Raw genomic sequence first — 24747 nt, forward strand, 5'->3', positions numbered from 1 at the left:
AGTGTGAGCGAGTTGCTGCCTTCCTCTCCTGAGGCGCCGGACAGTTTGCCAGAACCTCTTTGGAGCTGATCGATAGTCTTTCTCCATGGCCTCACCAAACTCCTCCCACGCCCGAGATTTTACCTCGGCAACTGCCACTGCTGCACCCCGCTTGGCTATCCGGTACCTGTCTGTTGCCTCCGGAGACCCACAGACCAGCCACGCCCTGTAGGCCTCCTTCTTCAGCCTGACGGCTCCCCGAACCTCTGGTGTCCACCAGCGGGTACGGGGGTTGCCATCACAACTGGCACCGGCCACCTTGCGACCACAGCTAGCAACAGCCGCCTCGACAATCGCAGAGTGGAACAAGGCCCACTCGGAGTCAATGTCCCCCACTGCTCTCGGGACGTGGTCAAAGCTCTGCCGGAGGTTGGAGTTGAAGACTGTCTTGACAGGTTCTTCTGCCAGGCGTTCCCAGCAGACCCTCACTATGCGTTTGGGTCTGCCAGGTCTACGCGGCATGTTCCCTTGCCATCTGATCCAACTCACCACCAGGTGGTGATCAGTTGACAGCTCCGCCCCTCTCTTCACTCGGGCGTCCAAAACATGCGGCCGCAGGTCAGATGATACGACTACAAAATCTATCATCGACCTGCGACCTAGGCTGCCCTGGTACCAAGTGTACCGATGGGCATCCTTATGTTCGAACATGGTGTTCGTTATGGCCAAACTGCGGCTTGCACAGAAGTCCAATAATGAAACACCACTCAAGTTCAGATTAGGTGGGCCGTTCCTCCCAATCACACCACTCCAGGTCATGCTGTCATTGCCCACGTGAGCATTGAAGTCCCCCAGCAGGACAATGGAGTCCCCTGATGGAGCACTATCTAGCACTCGTCCCAGGGACTCCAAAAAGGGTGGGTACTCTGAACTGATATTTGGCCCATAAGCACAAACAACAGTCAGGACCCGTTCCCCGACCCGAAGGCGCAAGGAAGCTACCCTCTTGTCCCCCGGGGTAAACCCCAACACACAGGCAGAGAGTCTCGGGGCTAACAAAAAGCCAGTTTTGAAAAGTTTTGAATTGGCACCGTCTTCCTGACATCACTCACTCCTGCCTATAAAGGACACAAAGACATATTTTGAAAGATTGCTACTGTTTATATTGACTGTTTATTCAATAAATTAGGCCTACTTTTCAAACCTTAGCTCTTTTATATCTTTCATATTCTATGTATTATACTTACTGTACACATCACATTACACTTTACTGCTTATTTTAGTTGGATGTTAAACTGCATTTTGTTGTTCCAGTGTTGGTCATTTTAGGTTAGTCCAGTCATCCAGAAACAAGATTCAGGATAGATGACTAGGCTAATATCTCCCGCTAACACCACAGACACATTGAACCTGAAAAAATATTTTTTTCTACCTCAGAGATAAGTGCTTGTAGTTGTTTGCTACCTTTTTAGTCAGGACTGTACGTAGCATTACTATGGTAAATATATAGTTACCACTTAAAATCATTCTAGTTCTTTATTTAGCCGTGTTGAATTCAATTTAATTACGTTACCAACTTTGTTCAAATGACCATGCCAGTCTACAGTTCTCACTGCCACCTGGCTGCGGTCTGTGTAGCTAGCTAAAAACAGTATGAACAGCTGAGGCTCTGTCCTCTGAGCACATACTTAGTATTTTGATAGAACCGAATTCATGACATTTTTCTCATTCACATATTTTTGTTTCTGCTGTTGGACGATAGAACAAGTATGAATTACTGAGTGGAGCGCGGGTCCGGTAGACTACCCGCTACCCGTTGCTATCCCGAAGCTCTCCTCATGTTCGCTCGTCTCAACGCATGAGTGAAAAAAACAAAAGGTCTCCGCTGCTCCTTTGTCACTCAACAGAGAGAAGGAGAAAAACTTCTCACTCTATGAACTGCGACAAAGAAATACTCGTGAACCGAGTCGCTACTTTTGGCCCTTCTTTGGAGAAATAAATCTAGGGGTCAACACTTATGGTTGTAATGCCTGTTTGACACTTTACAGACACAGATATTTTTCAAGTTTTTCATCAAAATTAACTGAAATAATCAATCAATCAATCAATCATTTTATTTATAAAGCCCCTTCCCATCCCCATCAAGGGGGCCCAAGGTGCTGAACATAGTGCAAAGAAGCAGTTCAATAAAACAGCCCTATAATACAAATATTAAAACAAAACAAAAATGCTAAAAACAATAAAAATTGTGATCAAAAACATTTAAATGTGAATAAAAACAACTAAGAAACTGATCTAAAATACAGCTGAAGCCTTGCTTTAAAAGTGGGCAGCAATGTGGACGGCTTGATTTCTTGTGGAAATTGGTTCCAAAGCCGAGGACCCAGAACTGCAAAGGCACGATCACCCCTAGACTTACGCTTTGATCCCGGTATCACCCAAAAGGTCACTCTGACCCGAATGTAGCAATCTTGCAGGGGCGTAACGGGTCAGCAGGGAAGCTAAATATGGTGGCGCTGATCCAGAGAGGGATTGAAAAACAAGGACCAGGATTTTGAACAAGATGCAACTCTTCACCGGTAGCTAGTCCAGAGCTGTCAGGAGGGGAGTAACATGCTCCCACTTATGTGCTCCATAATCTGGCAACAGCGTCTTGGACCAGCTGGAGCCGAGTCATTAAGGACTGGCTCGAGCCAGCATAGAGGGAGTTGCACTACTCTAGCCTAGAGACGATAAAAGCATTGGCTACAGTTTTCAACTCCTGTTTCGTTAAGATCGACGTAGATAAGAAACATGAACGAACGACAGAGTTCACCTGACTATCAAATCGTAGACCAGAGTCTATCTTGACACCCTAGTCCAAAATCACGGACTTCTCGTTGGGGAGCAATGGTGAAAGGTCCAATCCATGGGGCTGGCGGTCATTTGGAGTAAAAACTATTATTTCAGTTTTTCCCTCATTTAAAAAAAGGAATTTGGACCCCATCCATTGGGTAACATCATGCAGACAACTCACCAGCTACTGTATGCTACCTCTCTAAATAAGAAAATGCACCATCTCATTTCACATAGCAGGACCATATTTTACAAAACAGCCCAAACTCTAACTTATTTCACCACACACCGAGCTGGTTGGAGGTACTTAATTTTTACTGATGTTAGAATGCATATTTTTAATTGCTATTTCTCATGTATAAAAAAGGTTGTTCTTCTTATCATTGTTATTATTATTTGTATAATAACATTTTTATTTAAAGGTGCAATATGTAAGAATGACATCCCATGGTCAAATGTGGTTACGGCAGTGCGGTTTTCTAACCCAAACGTGACTTTCTCACTGCCGTTTGGTGAGTTTCATGGCGGTTGCCAGTTAGGCATCAGCGCCAGAAGATTCTACAAAACAAAGACGAGTCACACTCAATAAGCTGATAAGTAGATAAATACATTGTCATATCTGGTCTTGGCACTCGAGTGTGCTTTGTAGTAGGGAGCACTTTCTACACTTGCAATAATTTTTCTCTGGCATTAGAGGAAGTCTGGTTGTTTGCCATCTTGCTGTTAGCTGTTACTGTTCTGAACAACTCATTAAAGGAAGTAAAATGCCACAACTGACTCATTATTCACTTCACACATTCATTTCACTGATATCAAGTTGTTGGCAATTGAAAATGTAGTTTGAGATATTTTTATAGCTGACCGTTTGCTTCTAATTCATTATGAGGCATTGTTAGCTCAGCGTTAGCCTCTAGCCTGCTTCAATCAATACTAAAGTAAAAAAAAAATGCTTTGGCTACTTGGAGGTACAAGAAATAACTTCTGGGATGCTTCTGTTTACTGGATGGGCCTGACGGGACGTTTAAGAGTGCAGGTTCAGACGGTTTAAAGAAGATGACGGCGTGTGTTAATGTAAAATGTGTCCCATGGGGTAACTGACCCGTTTCTTCTGGCTGGATTTCTGAGATTAAACAGATATAATGTTTACAAAAAGGATTCTTGGTTTTGCTTAAATGAGAGAATATAGAGAGATCTGAAAAAGACAACTAGTCTGAATCTTATTGGATGGGTCATTTGGGACCAAACACATAAGTGTAAAAGGACACAACCATGTGGAGAGTCAGAGCTTACCGACTATCTTTCTTTATGAAATGATGGTGTTCAACACAGAGTTCCAGAATGGGCAGTCTGACAAATGAATCATGGGCATCCAGGTGTTTTAGAGCACAATGGCTGACAACGCCTTAGATAGAGATCAGATGTTCCAGTTTACATTCTGCTGCGGGTTTAGCTCAGATGGACGCCTCACGAGAAATGAGGTGAGAGCCACTGAATGATCATCATTAGAGGTGAATGTTTTGGGACTGGCAACAATTAACCTCTTTGGATGGGGAAGATCTTAAAAGTGTCTGTCAAAGCTCTAATTAGTTCGTTAGTTCGTTCATCAATATATTTGCAGTGGTCTCTAGTATAATTTAATGCCTTGTGTGTTGTTCTCTGTGTGACAAACTTTCTAGCGCTCCTGTTTCAGGAAGTTTAAGTTAGCCAGAAGTTAGCTTACTCATTATTATTCATGATATTTCGACATCTCGCCTTTGATTTGATAACCCAGGGCTGCATGGTGGCGCAGTGGTTAGCACTGTTGCCTCGCAGCACGAAGGTCGCAGGTTCTAAACTCAGCTGTGGCCTTTCTGCGTGGAGTTGCGTGTTCTCCCCGTGCATGCGTGGGTTTCCTCCGGGTACTCCGGTTCCCCCCACAGATCACAACATGCCCTACAGGTTATAAATTGCAAGTCGCTTTGGATAAAAGCGTCTGCTAAATGAATAAACATAAACATAACATCAACGCAACTCTCCCACCACCTCCATTTGCTTTGCAACGTTGATGTTTTTTCTTCACAAATAACACAAGCCTAAAGGAGTTCTGGCATGGTGTGCAGTTCCTAATGCTAACAGTTAGCTTATATTAGCTGGGATGCACTCTGCTCTCACCTGGAAAAGAAATCATCTGCAGCCTTTCCCAATTGTGAGCCAAGATGCTGAGTCCATGAATGCTAATTTACAGTGTGACGTAGATATACGGCTAAAATCCCCTGCTAACAGGACAAAGGCCTCTAAGGGTTTGGTCTGGAGCTCACCAACAAATTCATATTGTATACTGAGTACCATTTTAACACAAATGCTTGGTAAGACCCACCATGTAAAGCAATTCTGTATTTCCAAGGCTAATAAAATGTGAGGCACTTCAAAATAAATCACAACAGTGACTGCTCACCTCACAGACGTATTCTGTTATCTTTATAGACAAAAGATTGGAGAAAATATAAATATATATATATTGCACACAGCTACAATTAAGACCACATTCTACTTGGAAAAATGTGTAAAATCAATAATTTCATTGGGATTTCACATAACAAACAAGCAAATCAAATGCATCGCCATTCCTTAAATAAAAAGTATAGTTAAAAAATGGTTTTGCACTAAACACTCACAAGAGCACCTGGACCACCAGGAGACCCTGGAAGACCCTGCAGAGACAACAAAAAAGTCATGAAGAAAAACAAAAATCACAATAACAAACCCAAAACAAATGACGGAGAACATGCTTACATCTCTTCCATCCCTGCCACTTTCTCCTGGAGCCCCTCGGGGGCCTTCAGGGCCAGGGGGGCCTGGGGGGCCTTGAATTGGTTTTTCAGGCTGAGATAAAAGGCAAAGTGTCATCAAGTAGCACGGATCCAGAAGAGGTTAGGACAGTTACAGACACGATAATTACATTCAAAAGAACAATATTTAATGTTCTGTTTGTTTTGGGTTAGGGTTGAAGAGGTGCTTTGACCTTGTTGTCCTGAAAGTATTTCCTCACTGAAGGGGAGATTGATAAACATACTGGTCCATTTTGGCTACAGATTGGTTTCCTGGATCCTGAATACTTGGTTAGGTTTAGGCATGAAAGGATTCTGGTCATAGTTAGGCACTGCAACTATGTGGTTAGGTTTAAGAAAAGGTTAAACTGTGGTTTAAAACAGATTTATTTATAAATGTTATAAAGTGTGCTGAATACTACAATTCTCACTGATTCTATAGATAGGTCCTATCAAAAGGCAAGAGCAAGTATATTTTACAACTGGAAACTGGTTTTTGAGCCCCTATATGGCATATGAAACCATGTTGGGGCCTCAAATAGCCCAGGACCCCTGCCAAATGGCCTTAAATAGGGCTTTATCCCACCCACTTGGCCAGTACATAAATATTAAATTAGCTGCATGCTGAATGGCTAGTTTTCCTTGATGGCTCTATGACACTGCCTGAAGCTAGAAGCTCAGTGTACAGTGATGTACAATAACTTGATAACTCAATAGACAAGCTATGGATCTATCTGGAATACTAGATACTCCTAGTTCATCCTGGAATGTTACGTGTGTGTTCCGACATTCTTCATTGTTATTTTCCTCCTGTCCAACAAAGACTTTAGCAGTAGCACAAGCTAGCAATGTTCTGTGGTTAGCATTGCTGCTACCAAGTGGGTTTGGACATGCTAATTTAAGGGGTGTGTCTTACTTATGATGCGTTAAACCAGCTTTTCTCAGAACAAACCATTTAACCGTGGCCATTACAAAATAACTCATTTGGTATACTAAATTTGACACCCCAAGCTGCCTATGTTCAACAACAAGTTAAATGAGGTTTTCAATGCTGGGATCTCCTTAAAACTAGAATGGTTTAGCCTAAATGTGCGATTGTCATCATTTATGACCTGTGCACTGTACTGGCTCTTCAGCAAAATTTCAATCCTCTTAGAAACTAAAGTAAGACTAGAATTGTGTGAAGATATAAATGCCACCACCTGAAAACGAGTAGAGTACCAGGCAACAAGGGATTCAGGTAACCACACCAGAACACCAGGAAAGTGGCTTAACATCACAAAGCAAAAAAAGAAGGAAAGTAGAAAAATTAAATACCTCAGCATTGGCAAACATCTGCAGAAGCAAGAGAAATCAGATAAAAGATGAGTTAATGGAAGTAATCACACCACCTTCACCAAAGTGTCAGCAGAAGCGCACATGTCCATGATGATAGCAGTGAGTACTAAATCTCATGCTGTCATTTTAGGGTGAAGCTCTAATACAAAGTACCTCCACTCCCCCGTGTTAGCCTGAAAGCTAGAACAGAGCACCGGGCCAGGAAACGTTTATGCCTACTCAGACATTTAATTCAAGAAAGGTGTGGCAGAGAACGCTAATTCTGATTTATTTCACTGCAGATGTTACAGAGAATGAGACGTTGGGCTAGCCTGGCAAGCCAGACTAAATAAATGTATTATTTAGTCTGGCCATGCTCCACTGACGGCTCTCGGTTGTGGGGCGGGTTCTACCGTTGTCTTTCAAATGATCTCCGTATGCTACTGGACAATGAATGTGACATACTCTTGTTTCACTCTGTTGCATCATCCCACCCACCAGGCATATAGAGTGCCCTGATTGGCCCACAAAGCGGATAAAGCTCTGTGATTTGTTCACTAAGCAGATAGAGCACTATGATTGGCCCACCATTATGGACCAATCACAGCTCTTTATGTGTTTGGAAACCCCTCTAGAGAGCTGTGATTGGCTAGCCAGAGTCCTGGTAGGAGCTGCTGAGGTTCCAATGGAGCATGCCTAGACCAAACTTTGCAAAGCAAGAATTTGGTCTAGTTCACTAGGCTAACGTTGGGCAGCAGAGTGGCATTTTCATTCCAAGCTACAACATTTCAAAGGTAGACATCTGAATGACCGCACACCAACCCAGAGAAGCAGAATAACATCAAACTCGTCTTTTGTAAACGATGAACACCAAAGTTTGGGAAATATGTGGAAGGTTACACAATTTGTTGTAATGAAGTCCCAAGTCTCACTCCGCTCCAGTTTCTTTGTGTTACTTATTGTTTTCATTTGCAGTTGATATGATTATTCAGGTCATCAAGAAATATTAGGATCATCAATGAGTAACTTAATGCTAGCTGTTACCATTCACTTACATTGTTTATGCTAAGCTAAAGCTATTAAAATACTGCCAGATTATGATGACAGGGCTGGTTGCAAATCCTTTACCCCGCTTATCTAACTCTGGGGAGCCTGGCAACCTGGGGCGGAATGTCCCTTTAATATCTGATGCTGATATAAACCAATACCAACATATGTGAGGACCTCTCTGATAGCAAAACAAAACCACACGTTTTACTTAAACTCTGAAAATTACCTTTGAAGAATATGACAATGACATCAGTTTAAGTTAGGGCTTTAACTCTAACTCATGCTGTCGTACTATGACATTTTGAATGAGAGGAGGTAGCTTAGGAGTTTGGTGCATAATATGTGCATAAAGGTTAAGAGTGAAAACCAGTGATTTCCCACATTACATTTGAACACAAATACCAGACGACGATAACGATAGGCAGAAAGCATCGGGCATCCTTACTAAAACCGAAAAGGTATTAGCTAAAAACTTTGGCATAAGAGAGTCCTAACTATAAATGTGTTTACACTGTCCTGAGTACTAGCTTGTTCTTTAACGTGTGTTAAAGGAGTCTGGAGACATGCTGAGTGACAATAATTCACTGATCTGAATTGTAATCTACGTGTTGTGTTTCCTCTCGTCTGAATGACCCTGTCTGCTACTCACTGCAGTACTCTAAAGGCTTTGCAGACCTGAATCCTCATTACCGTACCTCAGAGGCAGGAAGCTCGTTGCAGCTCTCTCTCTGGGCTCGCTTTGGGTCACAGTGAATCAGCATCCACTGCAACTCAAACTGAAAGAGAAACGTTCGTGTTATCACAAATACATCACCCAGCCATTGATTCATGTGAATGTGTCACAATAAGCAGCGTGAAACTTGGGATGCGTACTGGACAGTTGTGCTGTTGTGTTCAGCCACTGCTCTCGTCATAGACCACTGACCTTGATTTTCCAGCACTGCGATTTTCTGCAGGGATTACGTTTTTCCCCAAGCTTTAATGTTTGGAACCAGCTAAGCAGCTTTGCTGTCACGGCAGCACTTTGGAGTTCAGCGCACACATAACCGTGTGTGTTAGGGTTAGGGTTAGAGAGCACAGTTCCTCTGACAATGCCTCGAAAGCCGGGTTGATGCACGCGGTTAAGTGGAACAACAAATTCTCCATCTGCACTTACCACAACAGAGGACTCCGGATCAGAATCCAGCCTGCCGATGAGAGTGTCTCCTTCAGTGTTGACGGGGCCTTTTCCCTTGATGGGCTTCTGATCCACAGGCTGGCAGTCTACGTACAGGGTGACCTGGTCGTGCTCAACGCCGACCATCACCTTGTGCCACTTAGTGTTGAAAAGCACAGAAAGACCAGGGAAGGTGACCGTCTGTAGCGTTCCATCTGCACCCATCAGGAAATACTCCAGCGACTGCTGGTCACCGTTCAGTCGGAGTCCAGCCTGTTTGTTGCCGTCTTCTTCCACTATTTGCCAAACATTCCACACCTTATTCACCGTGTTCTTGATCATGCGGAAGGTGGTCATGAAGGAGTACTCATCCGGGAAGCCTCGAGGGAAGTTAAGCCTGAGGGAGAGAAGGAGAAGGGTCAGTAAACCACCCTTAGCTGAGCGTCAGTGAAGAGAGAGACGTGCACCCAGTGGAGTCTAAACTTAGAGGCACGATGAGTAAGAATTTACTGTGAAATATGTATAAAACAGTCTAATGCCTCAGTCATGTTAGAGAGAAGATCACATAGAAGCAGGTTTCTTTCTAAGCCGGTTCGGGGGTTGCCAGTTTTGTTCTTTTAAAAAGCTAAAGAGTCTTTGTTTACATTCAGCCCGTGGGTCATTAGCGAGTCTGCGCCAACACTTATGATTCAAGACCGACCGACAAAAAGCGCCAAAGCGGCAGCTTATTAACCGGTGAAAAGAAAGCCGTCAGATGTTATTTGTTGTACCCCTAACAAGATACCGCCTCCTTTTTCTATTCTAATGATAAATGACCCGCTCTTGTATAGCACCTCTCAGAGTAAGGACTCCAAAGCGCTTTACACTACAGGGTATCATTCATCCATTCACACACGCATTCACACACTGGTGGGGATGAGCTACGATGTAGCCACAGCTGCCCTGGGGCGCACTGACAGAGGTGAGGCTGCCGGGCACAGGCGCCACCGGTCCCTCCGACCACCACCAGCTAGTACCAGGTAAAGAAGGCTAACACTAAGCTAGCAATGCTAATGGTGAATTAGAAGCAAACTTCTGGCACTGAGCCGTAACTGGTAACAGCCAGAAATACCACAGAACGGCAGTGAGTTGCTCTTTGTTTAGAAACATAGGCTGCAGTACCCACATTTGAACACAAGGTTTTTACATCATGCACTTTTAAAGGAGACACATCATGACTTATTTTCTTCATAAGCTCATCAGACTTCTGCCAAGCTTGATGAGCTGCAGCACAGGTGATTCAACCACTTCATCAAGAGGACTGGAGCAGAGAAACGACTGAAGCGTGCGGTACACTCGCCCTCCCAGACAAGGACTGAGAACTACTGCTTTAATATATGGGAGGGGCACTGAGTAGAGCTGCTGCTCCTCCATCCTGGAGAGGCAAAGGGGAGGGGGATTTTTCCCATTTGTGATGTCACCAACAGGGATTTATTTTTTTAAACGGTTTCTATTGGGCACATCAAAAATCAACCGCTTTCAGAAAAAGACTGGATGGGTTGTTTTCATGCTTGGTAGAGGTCCATGAAAGGATGCAAACGTTTAGTCCCCCTTTAAATCCTCTGTTATCCTGAAGTTAGATCATAACCATTGAAACAAATGTTTTAACTAAATACAGTGTAAGATCACATTTAATTTAAAATAAACCAGTTATGGAGAAGCTGTCACAGTTCATGAATAAGTTACTCACTGGTAGAGTGCGGCGTTTTTAACTAGCCGCATTCTCAGTGGGTGCTGAAATGAGATGGGCAGCACAGCTGGACGTTTACCACCTCATAAACCATCCAGGTGAGGCAATTAAAATGTTTCCTGTAACCCATAAAATAAATACAGACTTCTGGTTTTGGTGCTGCCCCGGGTCAAGACCTCTGCAGTACGCGGCACTTCTGCCCTGCAGGGTGTGCTGTTGGAGTGCAGGAAAACACCAACGCTCACGTCTGTGCCACCAAACCTGGTGCACGTTTAAAAGCGGGGGCTTCATTTCAGTGTTTGATGTGTGAGTGGGAGAGCTAGCGACAGCCTGCATGTGGAGGACAAAGTAAGAAAAAGAAAGTCAGATTTATGTTTTTTTGACTCATTTTACTTTTAGTTTGAGATACGTTTAATCCGAATCACATCGTGTTCGTTTACTAGCAAGCTAAGGATTTTTGTACTGCAGCCAATCAAACATAAATCCTTTAATGGCTAAAACGTGAATTTAAAAATATTTAAAATTTAAATAAAAACGATGAGAAGAAATCAGTTTTTTCTTTTATGCCCCAGGTAACATAAACAGATTATTTAGTCAGTTTGGCGCTGAAGGTTTAATTACAGTCTTCTCAGGAAACTAGTACGTTTTCATTTTGACTCCAAATACTTTCAAGGTCCCAAAACATAACTCATCACTGAACGGAAAAGGTGAAATATAAGCCTTTACATTTTTGGAGTGCAGAAAAAATAGACGTCGGTCTACTAAAACGTGCACAAACACACTCACATAAGAACTACTGTGAGTTTGTGTGTTTGAAGGATCCCAAAATGTTCAGACATGTTTTCCTGCTACCAATTACATGTTTCCCACCGCGCTGCAGCAGCTGTGCCTGTAATAACGCAACACCTGTGTCAGAAGGCTGTTTGACGTTTGAGTTTTTTATTTTATCTTTATGTGTTTTCTTTTAAGCTGCTTCTACTGTACTTACATTGTAGGAATTTGGAAGTTGGCCTCTTTGTCCAGGCGATAGGCCACCTGGAGGGGAGTGGAGCCATCTACCTTCTTCACACCTTTCAGGGGAATCACATCCAGCTGAAACTGGGTGATCAGATCGAAACCTGTGTTGGACAGCATGGAAACCGCATGACGATGACCGCAAGACGCAGAGGAAAATTTACAAATGAAAGCTTCATGGAAGGAATAGGCTCATTTCTACCATAACAGTGTGTTGCAGAACTGCCATCAATTATGGTGTTTATGTGTGTTGCTGTAAAAGTTGGTAATCAAGGTTATTTCAACAAACATTTGCAAACTGCATCGCATTTTCTCTGCAAACCCACAGACCTGTTCTAATTTATCCTAAGCCATGTGTGTTGTAGTGTGCTGCAGACGCCAGCCACGTGTTGTTGAGCAATTACTTTCTTGCTGAGCTGTTCCAAATAAAGTCTGTAAAACTCAAGCGGAACATTTCATTGACCCCGTCTGAAACCTCAGCTTGTTTCGAGCCACTGGAAAGCCCACCATGTTTAAACAATTACATGTTCCACCTTTGTTCAGATGCTTTCGTTTATATTACACGGATGCTCACCGCTGTGTTTACGTTCAAATGTCCAAAAACAGTCTCTTTACCTGGAAGGTCATCTTGTCCATTTCTCATTGGTGGGCAGACGGTGTCACCGTCCAACCGGCTCAGGTCTAGCTCTGACATCACAAACACAAGACAGTGGTGATGCTGCACATGTAACAAGCTTTTTAACTGGAAAGGAAAGCGCCATGCAGACTGGGAGAAGCCCTAACTCAATACATTTCACACACAGAGGCCATTCAATGTCCTTTAGTGAGAATAACACGGACATTAAAATCAATGAGACAGCACATTTAAAATACACAAATACAGTTAGAGCAAACTAAATACACAAATACAGTTAGAGCAAACTAAATACACAAATACAGTTAGAGCAAACTAAATACACAAATTAATTTCCAATTTAAGAATCAGGAAAAAAGACAAAGTTAAAGGGTGAGCAGTTACAGTGCAGAATGTGCAACGTTAGAGACATTCATTCAAAGGCTGATGAATACATGAAAGTTTTCAATTTTGATTTGAAATTAGAGTTGGTGTACATTTGGGGTCATGTGTGCAGCAAAGTGGCTAAAAGCAGATTCCCCCTGTTTGCTTCTGATCCAGGGCTCCACCAGCTGACTGTTTCCTAAGGACCTCAGGGAGATCCAGCGTGTATTCTGGCGCCATACCGTTGAGTGGTTTATATACTAGTAGAAGTACTTTGGAATTGATTATGTAGTTTAATGGTAACCAGTGTAGAGCTTTAAAACCCGGAGTGATGGGTTTGGTTCTCCTGGTTCTTGTTCAGCCTCTAGCAGCAGCGTTCTGAATAAGCTGCAGTTGCTTCACAGCTGTTTTGGGAAAACCCACCAAAAGACCAATGCAATAGTCCAGCCTGCTGGAGATGAATGCATGAATGATTTTATCCAGGTCCTGTCTAGACATGAGACCTCTGAGTCTTGCTATTTGATGAAGATGAAACTATTATTTGAGCCTCTACATAACACATGAAATGTTGATGGGGCTCACGATGACCCAGGAGCCCTGATGAACGGCCAAACCTAATCCCATAAATTAGCCGGGATATGAGTATGAGCTGCAGGCTGTTTGGGTTCACCCCAACGGCTCCATGATGCTGCCCGAGACGTGACAAGGCTAAAAGCTGTGGACCTATCTGGCATGCATTCATAGTCTGGACACTCCCACGACATCCTGGAAGGCGAGTGGTGCTCCACCTTTGGTCAACAAGGGCATTAGCAGCTCAGGCTAGCGCTAGTAGGAGTTCAGCCTAGCATTAGAAGTAGCTTGGCCTAGCGTAGTTCTGTGCTTAGCGTTATCGTGAACAGCGTTTATATATCGCTGAAATGGTTCGGGACATGCACACGTGTCAGAAGTAAGGAGGCGTGGCTTGCTTATTACTTGTTAAAACTTATTTTTTGGTACGCTACATTAGACACTCCAAGCTGCCTCTATTCAACAAAAACAAGGTAAATGTGGGTTTAACTTCTACCACCTCTTTAAAAACGGTTATACCAGGAATGCATCAGAAGAGGGCACCACCCTTGAGTGCTGACGATGACGATGTGAGAGGGTGGGAGAACTGCCACAGGGGCTCACCAGTCATTAGCCTGAGTCAGCTCATTCACAGCAATGTACAGAAAGACAACACATCTGGTAGCCGTTCCCGTGTTCCACATAAACCGCTGCGAAACGACATCAAGTGGTGAGATGGTATTTAAAATCCCACATTTACCACCGCTTAACACCGAAAACTGACTATGCTTGTGAACCTCAAGTGGTTAAAGTTGCTGCCTGCCGCGGCATTAGGCTCAGAAAGCCAGTCATTAGCGCAGTGAGGTGGGTGAACCACAGTCGGGATGGCACGTGAAGTTGCACGTGTCTGCTGTGATAATGAGGCGAGCTCTACGAAATTACACATCTACTGATGTGACCCGCACGGTAAATGCATCAGTGAGCCTTCCAGAGTGAATCTGTAACTATCAAAAAGTGAGTACTCTGATTTAAAGCTCTGACACTGAGAATCACAATCTCTCTGCCACTGCTGGCCTTTTGTGATCCAGTAGAGAATGTCCTAGCGTGAGCATTTGTGGATGCTAACGTTAGCCCACCCTCTGTTAGTGTTCACACGGATTCGCAGTAATAATAGTATGCATTTGATGGGAACATACCCTGATTTGTGAGGTGTCTGTGATTGTAGAGTGTGCAGTGTGTGACTTACGTCCAAGAGATGGAGGGACAAGAAGGGACAGAAGAGCCACACATAGGGGGGAGAATGCAGACGATGATAAATGGCACAGTGGCTTTCTGCAGAGGAACATTTGTGAAAATCAGTGATCCATCACGCATCCCATTTTCCTCATTTTCCTTTCTGTCTGTTCAAATAAAACATTATTGCACTGATTTGCAGCCTTGTGGTGGCATTCTGGTGCTTACCCTCGGCATCAACAACACTGCTCCAGTACATAGAACATAAAATATAATTATCTTACATAAAACTTAACTTTCAAATGAGTTCAACGGGTGAAAAAGCATCTTAGTTGTTAAATATCTAAAATATGAATATAAAAAATGTTTCCTGAAAGGGAAGTTAATAGGAGACGGAGTTGTTATAACTCTGAAAACCAGGTTTAGGACCAACGTGTGGGAGAGGTGTTTCTGTGGATGGAGCCGGCTTACGGAACAAACTGGAATTCCAAATAAAAGAAGTAAAATAAATTATAATGTTTAAAAAGACGTGTAACATGGTATGATAAGAAAGTATATGGATGAATCTGGGATATTTATTTACTTATTTTCTCCTTTTATTTCTCCTGATTTCTTGAAACGCTGTTGGATTGTGCTGCGTGGTGCTACACTGAACAGCACTTTTACGCACTGACTTATTAAACGTTTGCATGCTGCTAGGCAGCTGACTCTTAGTTATATTTGATGAGTTATTATTATTATTAGTACACAGTTTATTTTATTGTTGTGATTTCTTTTCGTGTGAGAGGGGCAGACTATATATACGCGTTTCTTCTGTCTGCTCGTTTTCATTCAAGCGGTGCGAGTTGTATTATTTGGTGTAAAATAATTTTCTTTTACAATGAATGAAATAAATACAATTGAATTGAATTGAAATGTGGCCTTATGGGAACCAATCGTGACTTTGATTAGATTTGTTATCTATAAAACTATAAACCACTATAAACCAGTTCTATGTCCCCAAACTGGTCTGATCCAGTCTGTACTAGCTACTTCAAAAGCAAACTGGTAAAATAAAACACAAAGGTGATTATAAATTGTTTTTTAAAAGATCAGCTTAGTTCACATAGGCTACTTTTACTTAGAATATTGCAGATTGTTAGCTGAACCATTTATTTTAAGTAGGACACAATCATTTTTCGTTTTCCAGTGGTTTTAATGTGGGAAAAGGATATTTTAAAATAAAAATAAACTAGGACTTTAACATCAGGAAAGGTGTACGACAAATGACGGTAAAGGCTGTTCAGGTTTTTTATTGCGTCAGTGAATGAGTAGCTGAGCGTAATTCTCTCCTCACTGTGTATTTCTTCATTCATCTTCCTTTTCTGTGGGCCTGGAGCCCCGATCACCGGCTTGTCAACCCAGATGAGATCAGTTAGGTAGGAGAAGTGTTACTGAGGTCACAACACGTCTTCAAAATTTAGCTAATCTAAGAATTTGAGTGAGAAACGGCAAACGCTTACGTTTATATGAGGTCTGAGTAATGGCCGAGGCACTGTGGGACTAACACATACAAAGCACCCTCAGAGCCCCAGCTGGTGCCTGCTTCATTGCCAGTGTGACCAAAGGACTGCATGTGGGGACCGGATGAAGGAGCTGTTTGCACTACAAGAATAGGGCAAGCCATTTTAACATTTAATCAACAATTGGATTTCTCTGCAAATCCTATTTACTTTAGCAATAATTAAATGTATCCTAGTACTAATTGTATTTTTACTAAACAAAATGGCAAACAAAGACATCAATAGCTATAATGTTACTAGAAAAAGTTATAATTAGGGTATCCATAACAACAACTGCACTAGTAGGAATTAAGTTTGAGATATCTCAAAATCCTTAAAAACTTTATGTGTCTACAGATCTATAGACATCAGGCATGTCAGTTTCTACTGGGAACATCTGGACTACATAACCAGTATGCGTAATAAATGTTAAAATGGCTTGCCACATTGGGTTCTCACACTAAGAAGGTTGCAGGTTTATATCCCGCCTGCATGAAACTTCTACAAGACATGCATATCCGTCTCAAGAACCTGTTGTCCGCCCTGGGACCGGGAAATCAGGGTTCAAATCCTGGCTGGGACTTTAAAAGATAGGACCCAATGCCTCCCTGCTTGAAGCTCTGCTTTAAGGATTTGGATTGGGGGGGGGGGGTGTTAAACCATCAAACAGTTACCGAGCACAGCCACAGCTGCAGCTCACCGCTCCCATTAGGATGGGTCAAATGCACATATGTAACTTCACCTTTCCGGTATTTCGTATGAGACAAGTGCGTCCAACCACCAAGGCCCACCACCATAAGTTTGAATTTAAACGAAAACCTTTTATGGAAGTGGCTGTTGGTTAAAGATATGGATGTTTGATGTTGGCTGGTTTTTGTATTTGCCCTTCTAATAATAGAAAACTTGCTGACCACAAATGAATCAAACTGTACTAAAAAGTAGTTTCAATCAATTAAACTCTGCTTTTCCTCTGTACTTCTACACCAGGGTTGTTTTTTACTTCAGAGGCAAAAAGGTTAAAACACTGTATCATAAATTGTAACTGCAACAGAGTCATGTTAATACATTAAGGCTAATATTAAGGAAATTATTACATAAATAATAAAATTAAAAAATGGATCAAAATGTCACCCTTTTCTATAGATTTTTTGCTTAGTGCACACACATTTTTTTAATCAGTGCTTCGATAAGAAATAGGGACTAACGTGTTCTCTTCCAAGCAACTGACCTGCCAGTTAAAGGATTAATATTAGAGAACGTGTACATTATTTGATTTATTATCAGTTTTCCCCAAGCTAACCAATAGGAAAAGAGAAGCTTTGGAGTGTTTTGCTTTTAGTGGAGAATCTTTTCAGGTAAGATTGAATGTTTAACTGTAAAATATTAGTAAAAGCAAGATATTTACCTTTTCAAGCCAAAGCTGTAGAGGGCCATGTTTCAGTCCTGTCCACGGTGAGATGGGAGGAAGATAAGTCTCAGAGAAGAGGCACTCAACACGGAGAATGAGTCAAAACTTCCCTCCCCTGATGTCAGTCCTTCCTGTGCATGATGAGGACCGACTGACAGAAAAGGTACACGGGATGCTTAAACATTTTTGGAGGATGCATAACATTTTTTTCAGTTGAACCCCATTGGCCAGGGGTTGCTCCGGAGGTGGTGGCTGTGTTTTATTACAGACACTTAAATGGATACGGAAGCTCTTTATGGGAACACCACCAACTGCTCTTTTATGGTCTCTTCTAATGATATGTGTCAACTGTTTGTAATTTATAATTCTCTTATTATATATTGTCCCCACAGGGCAAAAGCGTCCAGTAAGTGATGAAAAGTGCATTTCATAATAATGTACATTCACAAGTGTAGCTGAAGACTGAATGAGAGCTGGCGGTGCCTTGTCATTACCTAAAGGGCCTCAAGTAGAAAAGACGTATGGTTCATGTCTCCTGCATGTGGACCTATGGTGTTTCATGTTCGCTTTAGAAGATCAGAGAACATAAAACTGCAAGCACAAGTGGAGATCCAGCAGGAATATAGCACCGAATCAACCCAGAACCCAGTTCAGTACGAGCTGTTTTTACGTGTTGCCTTCGTGGAGCACATCTCACAGGAAAACCTCTTTGTGGCTAAAAGATGTGGTGGACACAGTTTCTTAATAGGTAGTTCAGATCTTTGTATGGTGGATTTTTCTGCAAAAGTTATGAATGTTGCCTTATCTTGACTGATGTTCAACAAAACGTCCATACTCAAGCACACAATCTGGGACGCACGCTTGACTTAATCATAACCAAAGATGTGGATGTGTCAAGCACTGTTGTTAAAGATGTGGGTCTTTCTGATCAATGGTGTTTTTTTGAGATATCCATCTTACCTGCTGCACATCACACCTCAGAAGGCGTCTGGGTGATCGCACTTTATCAGCTTTTATGGAACGCATGAATACGTAAACAAGTCTAACAACCAGCTGTGCTGATTCACTTTTAAATCACCAAAGAACTTCCTTGAGACAAAAACCTGCTAGATGGTTTTCAGTCAGGCTTCAGACAACACCACAGCACTGACACTGCACTTATTAAGGTAATAAACGACGTTCATTAAAATATAGATTCAAGCAAAATATCTGTCCTGATGATGCTCGATCCCAGTGCAGCCATTCTTCTTGATAGGCTCATAACCTGAGTGGGACTGTCAGGCAGAGTTGGTTCTGATCTTATCTTGAAGACAGGAGTTGTGTTGTTTCTACTGGTGATCACAAATCAAAGCTGATCACCATGACATGCGGTGTCCCCTAAGGCTCAATTCTTGGACCCCTGCTCTTCAATCTCTTCATTCCCCCCTGGGTCAGGTCATTTACAGTAATAACATTGTCTATCATAGTTATGCAGATGACACCCAGATCTATCTAGCTCTATCACCTAGTGACTGTGGTCCCCTGGACTCGCTCTGTCAGTGTTTGGAGCAACATAATGACTGGATGCAGTCAAACTACCTCCAGTTAAACAAAGACAAGACTGAAGTTGTCGTCTTTTAAAATACGAAGGATAGGATGGAGGTTTTTGCTAAACTGGGCTCCAGAGGAATAAAGACAAAGATCCAGGTTACAAATCTTGGTGTCATAATTTATTCAGACCTCGGCTTCACTGGTCACATTAAGGCTATAACTAGGTCAGCGTTTTATCATCTTCAGGTATACACGCCCAGCAGGGCTCTGAGATCTTAAGGAAACAGTCAGTTGGTGGAACCAAACAGGGTGAAGCTGCCATGCTGCACACAGATGGAACCAGCTTCCTCGTAGCCTCAAATGTGCCCCGACTAGTAACATTTAAATCTAAATTGAAAACCTTTGTTTTCATCAGCCTTCGAATTACTGTTATGCTGCATTCTGCACTGTAACTGCTCACACTTGAACCTCAACTTTAACTTTGTTTCTGTTTAATTTTAAATGATATTTTCTGTTGTGTTGATTTGAATGATCTTGCTATGCTTGCTAACGGACAGCACATTGAATTGCTTCTGTGTATGCAACGTGCTGTATAAATAAAGCTGCCTTGCCTTATCTGTTGTTTGATGCAGTCAGTTTGGAGAATCAGAGGCTAGTTCTGATCAAACAGATGAGCTAACGGTTAAACCCAGTTGGAAAAATGGCAAATTAGGTCTCTGTCATTTGAACAATTAACAATTACTCAGGCAGAAATATGACAATCTCACATCAAGTGTCATAGATGATATGCTAATTTCTGCTCCAAATAATGTTGTTTTTCTTTTTCATCTGCAAGAATGTTAGATTATAGCTAGCGGCTAGTTTACATCGGTCGACCCCAGCCAATAACCCACCCACCCAGAGGCGCTGCAGGCCAACAGGCAATGCTTAGGGGCCCCAAGGCACCAGGGACACCCAGAGAGGGCTGACAAACCTTTAACTAAGTCAGAAATGCAACATTGGTGAGACAATAAAAAGCTGATTGCTTAGCCCGAGACAGACTGTACACTTCCTCATTTATGCATCCCTCTCCCGAGCAAGACTTTTTAACTGCTACTATGGTATCTCAGGACGTTTCCAGGATATTGAGGATGTATAATGCCCACAGCAGTTTCTAGGGCTGTCACGTTGCGGTGTTGGTAGGACCCAAAAAGCAGAACCCAAGATGGCACGAGGCAGAAGATGAAATAAGAAAATATCCTTTATTTGGATGAGCCGAGATCAAACAAAAATAAATCCAAAGGCAGGGAGCCAGTAGTCCAAAAATATTGAATTACTGAGCTAGAGACAAAACACTAAGACTAGAAAAGACTGAGATTCTAAGCTAGAGACTAGAGAAGACTTGACAGAAATACCACAATGGACCGACACCAAACAGAGACAAGACAGGGCTTAAATAAACAGGGAGAGCAATTAAGGAAACAGGAAGCAGGTGTGTGGAGTGAGGGCTGGAGGGAAGGCAGGTGACACAAATTCTCTAAATGGGGAAAACAGAACCAGTGGAGGGCAGAAAAACTTAAACCTAAAACTTAGGCCTAGTCCACACGTAGCCGAGGTTTTTTGAAAATGAATATCCGCCCCTCCAAAAACTTGCATCCACACCACCTTGTTTTAAAACAAAACTCTGGGGCTGGCTATTCGTGCAAGTCATTTCACCTTTAAAATAAAAGACAAGATTCTAATTAGATGGTCCAATCCAGGATCTAGTACAATTATACTCGCCGACATCCCCCCGAACCCTGATGGATGCACCGTCTCATAAGTTCTAACGGAACTGTGTTTTAAAGGAACCGGTAAATGGGACGGGCACGCGACATGGCGCACCAATGTGGGGCTACAGAGCGAAGGTTCAAATATTAGATACCGGACTATTCGACGTAGACCTAATTCTTTTAGGCTGATAAAAGCTTACGCACCATGGACCTGATACGCTTATAACCTTGGAGTGAAAACCGCACCAATTTCTCGAAAAGGAAAGAAATTTGGGAGAACGGAAGATTAACTCAAAGAGGCATAAAGAAATCACGGCTTTCCGACGTAAGAAAAGCCAAGGATAAAAGCTAGGCAAAAAATAAAAAGGAATAAAGAGTAAGAATAAAGAATAAGACGTGAAAACGAATAAAAATAAAATAAATAATAAAAAAGAGAAACTTTCAACCAGCCATGGCAGATAGATCTTTAACGGTAAAACCGGAAAAGGTTCTCCTTAATGTGAGATTTGTCACCGGAGAAATAGCGATATTTCAAGGTGAACCACAAAGCGTTTTGGCAGTATCCTGTAACCGGAGCTTTCAGAACGAGGCCGGAACGGCTCAAGCCGCAGCGGAGCGCTGTCCAGGTGCTGAGGCACAAGTGAGATGCGATTAAACGTCATGGCTGGGCAAAAATCTAGTGAAGAAATGACTTGTAAGATCCCAGGTGCTACGGGCCTAATTTTGCTAACGAAGGGGGATTGTGTTAAAGATTGTAAAGTGGCTATGTTTCCGGGCTTCATAGAATCTGCAAATGCGTATCGTTACGCGCAATGGGGAGGCTTGAAGTCGGGAACATGTATAATGTGTGAACCTCTGTGCCTAAGGGCTCCGTGAGGGGAGAAACCGTGCCGCCTGTAAAGGACGGACTTATAACTGGGAGCATTGGAACTCTGCTCCAATTAAACTTTGTTTTTAGAGGATCTGCTTGAAACAAGCACCTAGCTTCCGCTCTCGGCAGCCTGCAGATATGAGAAGCCACAGCTGAACAGAGAAAAAGCACTCAGTCAGCTGAGTAACAACAGACAAGCAGGATGTGGTGACATCACCCCTCCCCCTACTAGTTCTGTTGAGAAGGGAGAGTCCTGAACTAACAGCTCCGTATGATTATGACCTGACAGACAGCTACACTAATAATGCGTAAGCATTTTTAACCTTGCCACATATGGTGTTGTTGGCAGGATCCATGTAGTGCTGTCAAGTAGGTCCATGGATGTGAAGTTTGTGGCACCCTGCGCGGAAGTACGAGGACGCGCTTGTGGAAAGAGGGGGGAAGGTGTGACAGTGTGAGCGTTCTGTCACAATGTCTTGATTGATAATGCATACTGGTCATTTGGCTAAGGGGATGTCCCTTTGGCTGAGTGGTTAGAGCTTAAGACTCCCACCCCGAAGGTCTTGGGATTGAATCCCGCCTGGTCCTTATTTATCCACCTTGCCACAGTTTATAGTTTTTAGCGTAAGCTTCCCACCAGCAGCTGCTAGCAGAGTTAGCTTGTTGCTGTTCAGGTGTGTGAGGAGAATATTTGAAGCTCTGCAGTAAAAGATGTCTTCAGTCTGGAGGGAGAGAGTCTGCTTGAAGGTGGAGACTGAGATGTTCCAACCAGCAGCTCAGCTGACCAGATGGCAGTAGAAACTGGTGGAGAAGCAGGAACCCAGTTCTGAACCCTCATGAACAAACATCTGGTTCTTCAGAGACTGAAGTGAGTGATGATGATGATGGTGTGTATCTGGACTCTGAGCTAGTCAGACTCTGGGTCTGAGACTGGAGATGAAGATGATCCAGAGGAGGAGGCAGCCCCACCCCAAAGAAGGCTGCTGCAGTCCCCTGGCTAGATTTTTCTCGCATGGGGGATGTTGCGAGTCCCACATGCCAAAGACAGTGACAAGTACGGGGTCAAAAGGTGAGCCACACTGGACTGGCTTGTGCGAGCAAAATCAGCCAGTCGACAGGAGCTGGGCTGCAGGTCAAAAAACTGTGGTCAGAAACAAGGGTCACACAAGGGTCACAGGGACAAGAGGACAGAACTGGGCGAAGGGTCAGGAGACTGACCCCACCTCTTTGCCCCACCCCTGGCTTGGAAAGATGGGATTGGAGGAGAACAGAGTGAAGACAAGCCCATCAGATTCAGAAGCCCTCTCGGGAACATTGGAGAGAAACTGAAGAATGCTGCAAAAGATGATGCAATGACCTGTGTTAAGAAGAATGCTGCATGTAGTGAAAATGACACCAAATGTTTTGTGTTGAGCTACAAAGTGTGTATCTGGTAAATGACCCCATGACCTTAAGCTGGCCCAGGAAGGGTATATAAGAACAGCTCTGAACAGCAGAGAGAGAGATTGAGAGATTCGACAACAGTTGGGGCAGAGGACAGAGAGGAGAGCAGATGGGGAGGGGTCATCCCCCGTCCAAACCTGGATGGGGGATGACAGAAAGAGAGACTAGAAAGAGTTCTTGGGGAGATTCTGAGAAGACAGGAGCTGGTGTAAACTAACTCTTATTTAATCATTTTGAACTAATTCCTCCGTGGGGGGTAGCAGTTGTTTTTCACTTTACCCATTTTTGTATTTTGATTTTGTAATAAACCTTTTTTGAAAAAGAAACATAATCCTGATTCTTTCAGGTTTTCTCTAAAGCTTCACGTTTGGGGCCCTGGCCATAATTGCACAGAGGTAAGCATGTCGAAGATCGGTCTCTGAATTATCAGGACTTACTTTACAGTTTATAACAGAATAATATAAAGAAACCTTAAGATAAGGGAAGTTTTAACTTCCCCCTCCTTGCGGGTAACGAGTTGTCTTAAGGGCGATAAAAGCAAAATATTCGAGGTTATTTTGGCTCTGATTGCAGGTTGAAAAAGTCTCTAATCAGCTGGAAGGTTGGATTAATAAATAAATTGATAAACTTATGATAGCCTGATCAACTAGCATAACTCATTTTATAGTTACCAACCTCCCACATAAGCTGTTAGAGGCGCAATTAATTCCGGGTAATCCAAACAATTGCTGAGAGGCTTGGCTTGCCTCCAGACTTCTCTCTAGTATCTTAACCAAAAGGTAACGAGTTTAAAAGAAGTGTAGTACTCTGAGGCTGGCTATTCGTGCAAGTCATTTCACCTTTAAAATAAAAGACAAGATTCTAATTAGATAGTCCAAACCCGGATCTAGTACAATTATACTCGCCGACATCCCCCCGAACCCTGATGGATGCACCGTCTCATAAGTTCTAACGGAACTGGGTTTTAAAGGAACCGGTAAATGGGACGGGCACGCGACAATTTAATTGCTAATATCTTAAAAATTCTGAAATGTTTTAATTTTTTTACCTTGAACAGTTCACTGAGCTTGCACTGTCACTGAGGTGGAAGCTGGAATCAACAGCAGACACCTCACATCTTGGTCTTTTCAGGGGTGTGGATGCTGCTCTGGGACCTTCTGGAAGATGAATTTCCGTCATGGTCCCTGTGGGTCACCAGACACACTGCGGCTGTGAGCTCTTCTGGCTGGCTATGTAAAAACAAAGAAGCAGCACATTTATAAACATTTAAAAGAGCATAAAATCACGTGTAACAATAATCTGTAAAACAAATTAAAACTAGAAGGTAATAAAATGTTTACATAGAAGATTATTAAAAATAATTCACCTTTGCTACGGGTAAAGCTTCACGTCTGCCTGGACAAGTGCATTCTTGCAGCTAAATCAGTCTGACAGCCAGTGTCTTGGGTAGATTTAGCCTGAAAAAAATATATAAGCACATTGTTGTTGGGAGTTTATAAAGTCAGATAATATACAAAAGAAACTGTCCCATATAGGCGCT

The 24747-nt window shown here is 42.8% G+C and overlaps 2 protein-coding genes across 3 annotated transcripts in view; both read right to left on the reverse strand.

Annotated features, from left to right (window-relative positions):
* Positions 1 to 17769, reverse strand: part of LOC107394977 (collagen alpha-3(IX) chain) — a 38331-nt gene extending 20562 nt beyond the window's left edge. Inside the window, exons 1-9 of one of the 2 annotated variants that reach the window (XM_070556163.1) lie at positions 17610 to 17769; positions 14677 to 14762; positions 12503 to 12574; positions 11862 to 11991; positions 9145 to 9541; positions 8684 to 8764; positions 6939 to 6956; positions 5587 to 5676; positions 5469 to 5504 (exon numbers count right to left, since the gene is read on the reverse strand). In XM_070556163.1, coding sequence (XP_070412264.1) covers positions 5469 to 5504; positions 5587 to 5676; positions 6939 to 6956; positions 8684 to 8764; positions 9145 to 9541; positions 11862 to 11991; positions 12503 to 12574; positions 14677 to 14762; positions 17610 to 17638 — 939 coding nt within the window. In that variant the 5' untranslated portion in view covers positions 17639 to 17769. The remainder of the gene's footprint in view (positions 1 to 5468; positions 5505 to 5586; positions 5677 to 6938; positions 6957 to 8683; positions 8765 to 9144; positions 9542 to 11861; positions 11992 to 12502; positions 12575 to 14676; positions 14763 to 17609) is intronic. The other variant, XM_070556164.1, reaches the window with a different exon arrangement.
* LOC139073049 (uncharacterized) overlaps positions 1 to 24747 on the reverse strand; it is a 725027-nt gene that overhangs the window by 206320 nt on the left and 493960 nt on the right. The window lies entirely within an intron of this gene.

The sequence above is a fragment of the Nothobranchius furzeri genome, chromosome 11 (assembly GCF_043380555.1).
Source record: "Nothobranchius furzeri strain GRZ-AD chromosome 11, NfurGRZ-RIMD1, whole genome shotgun sequence".
NCBI classification, from domain to species: domain Eukaryota; kingdom Metazoa; phylum Chordata; class Actinopteri; order Cyprinodontiformes; family Nothobranchiidae; genus Nothobranchius; species Nothobranchius furzeri.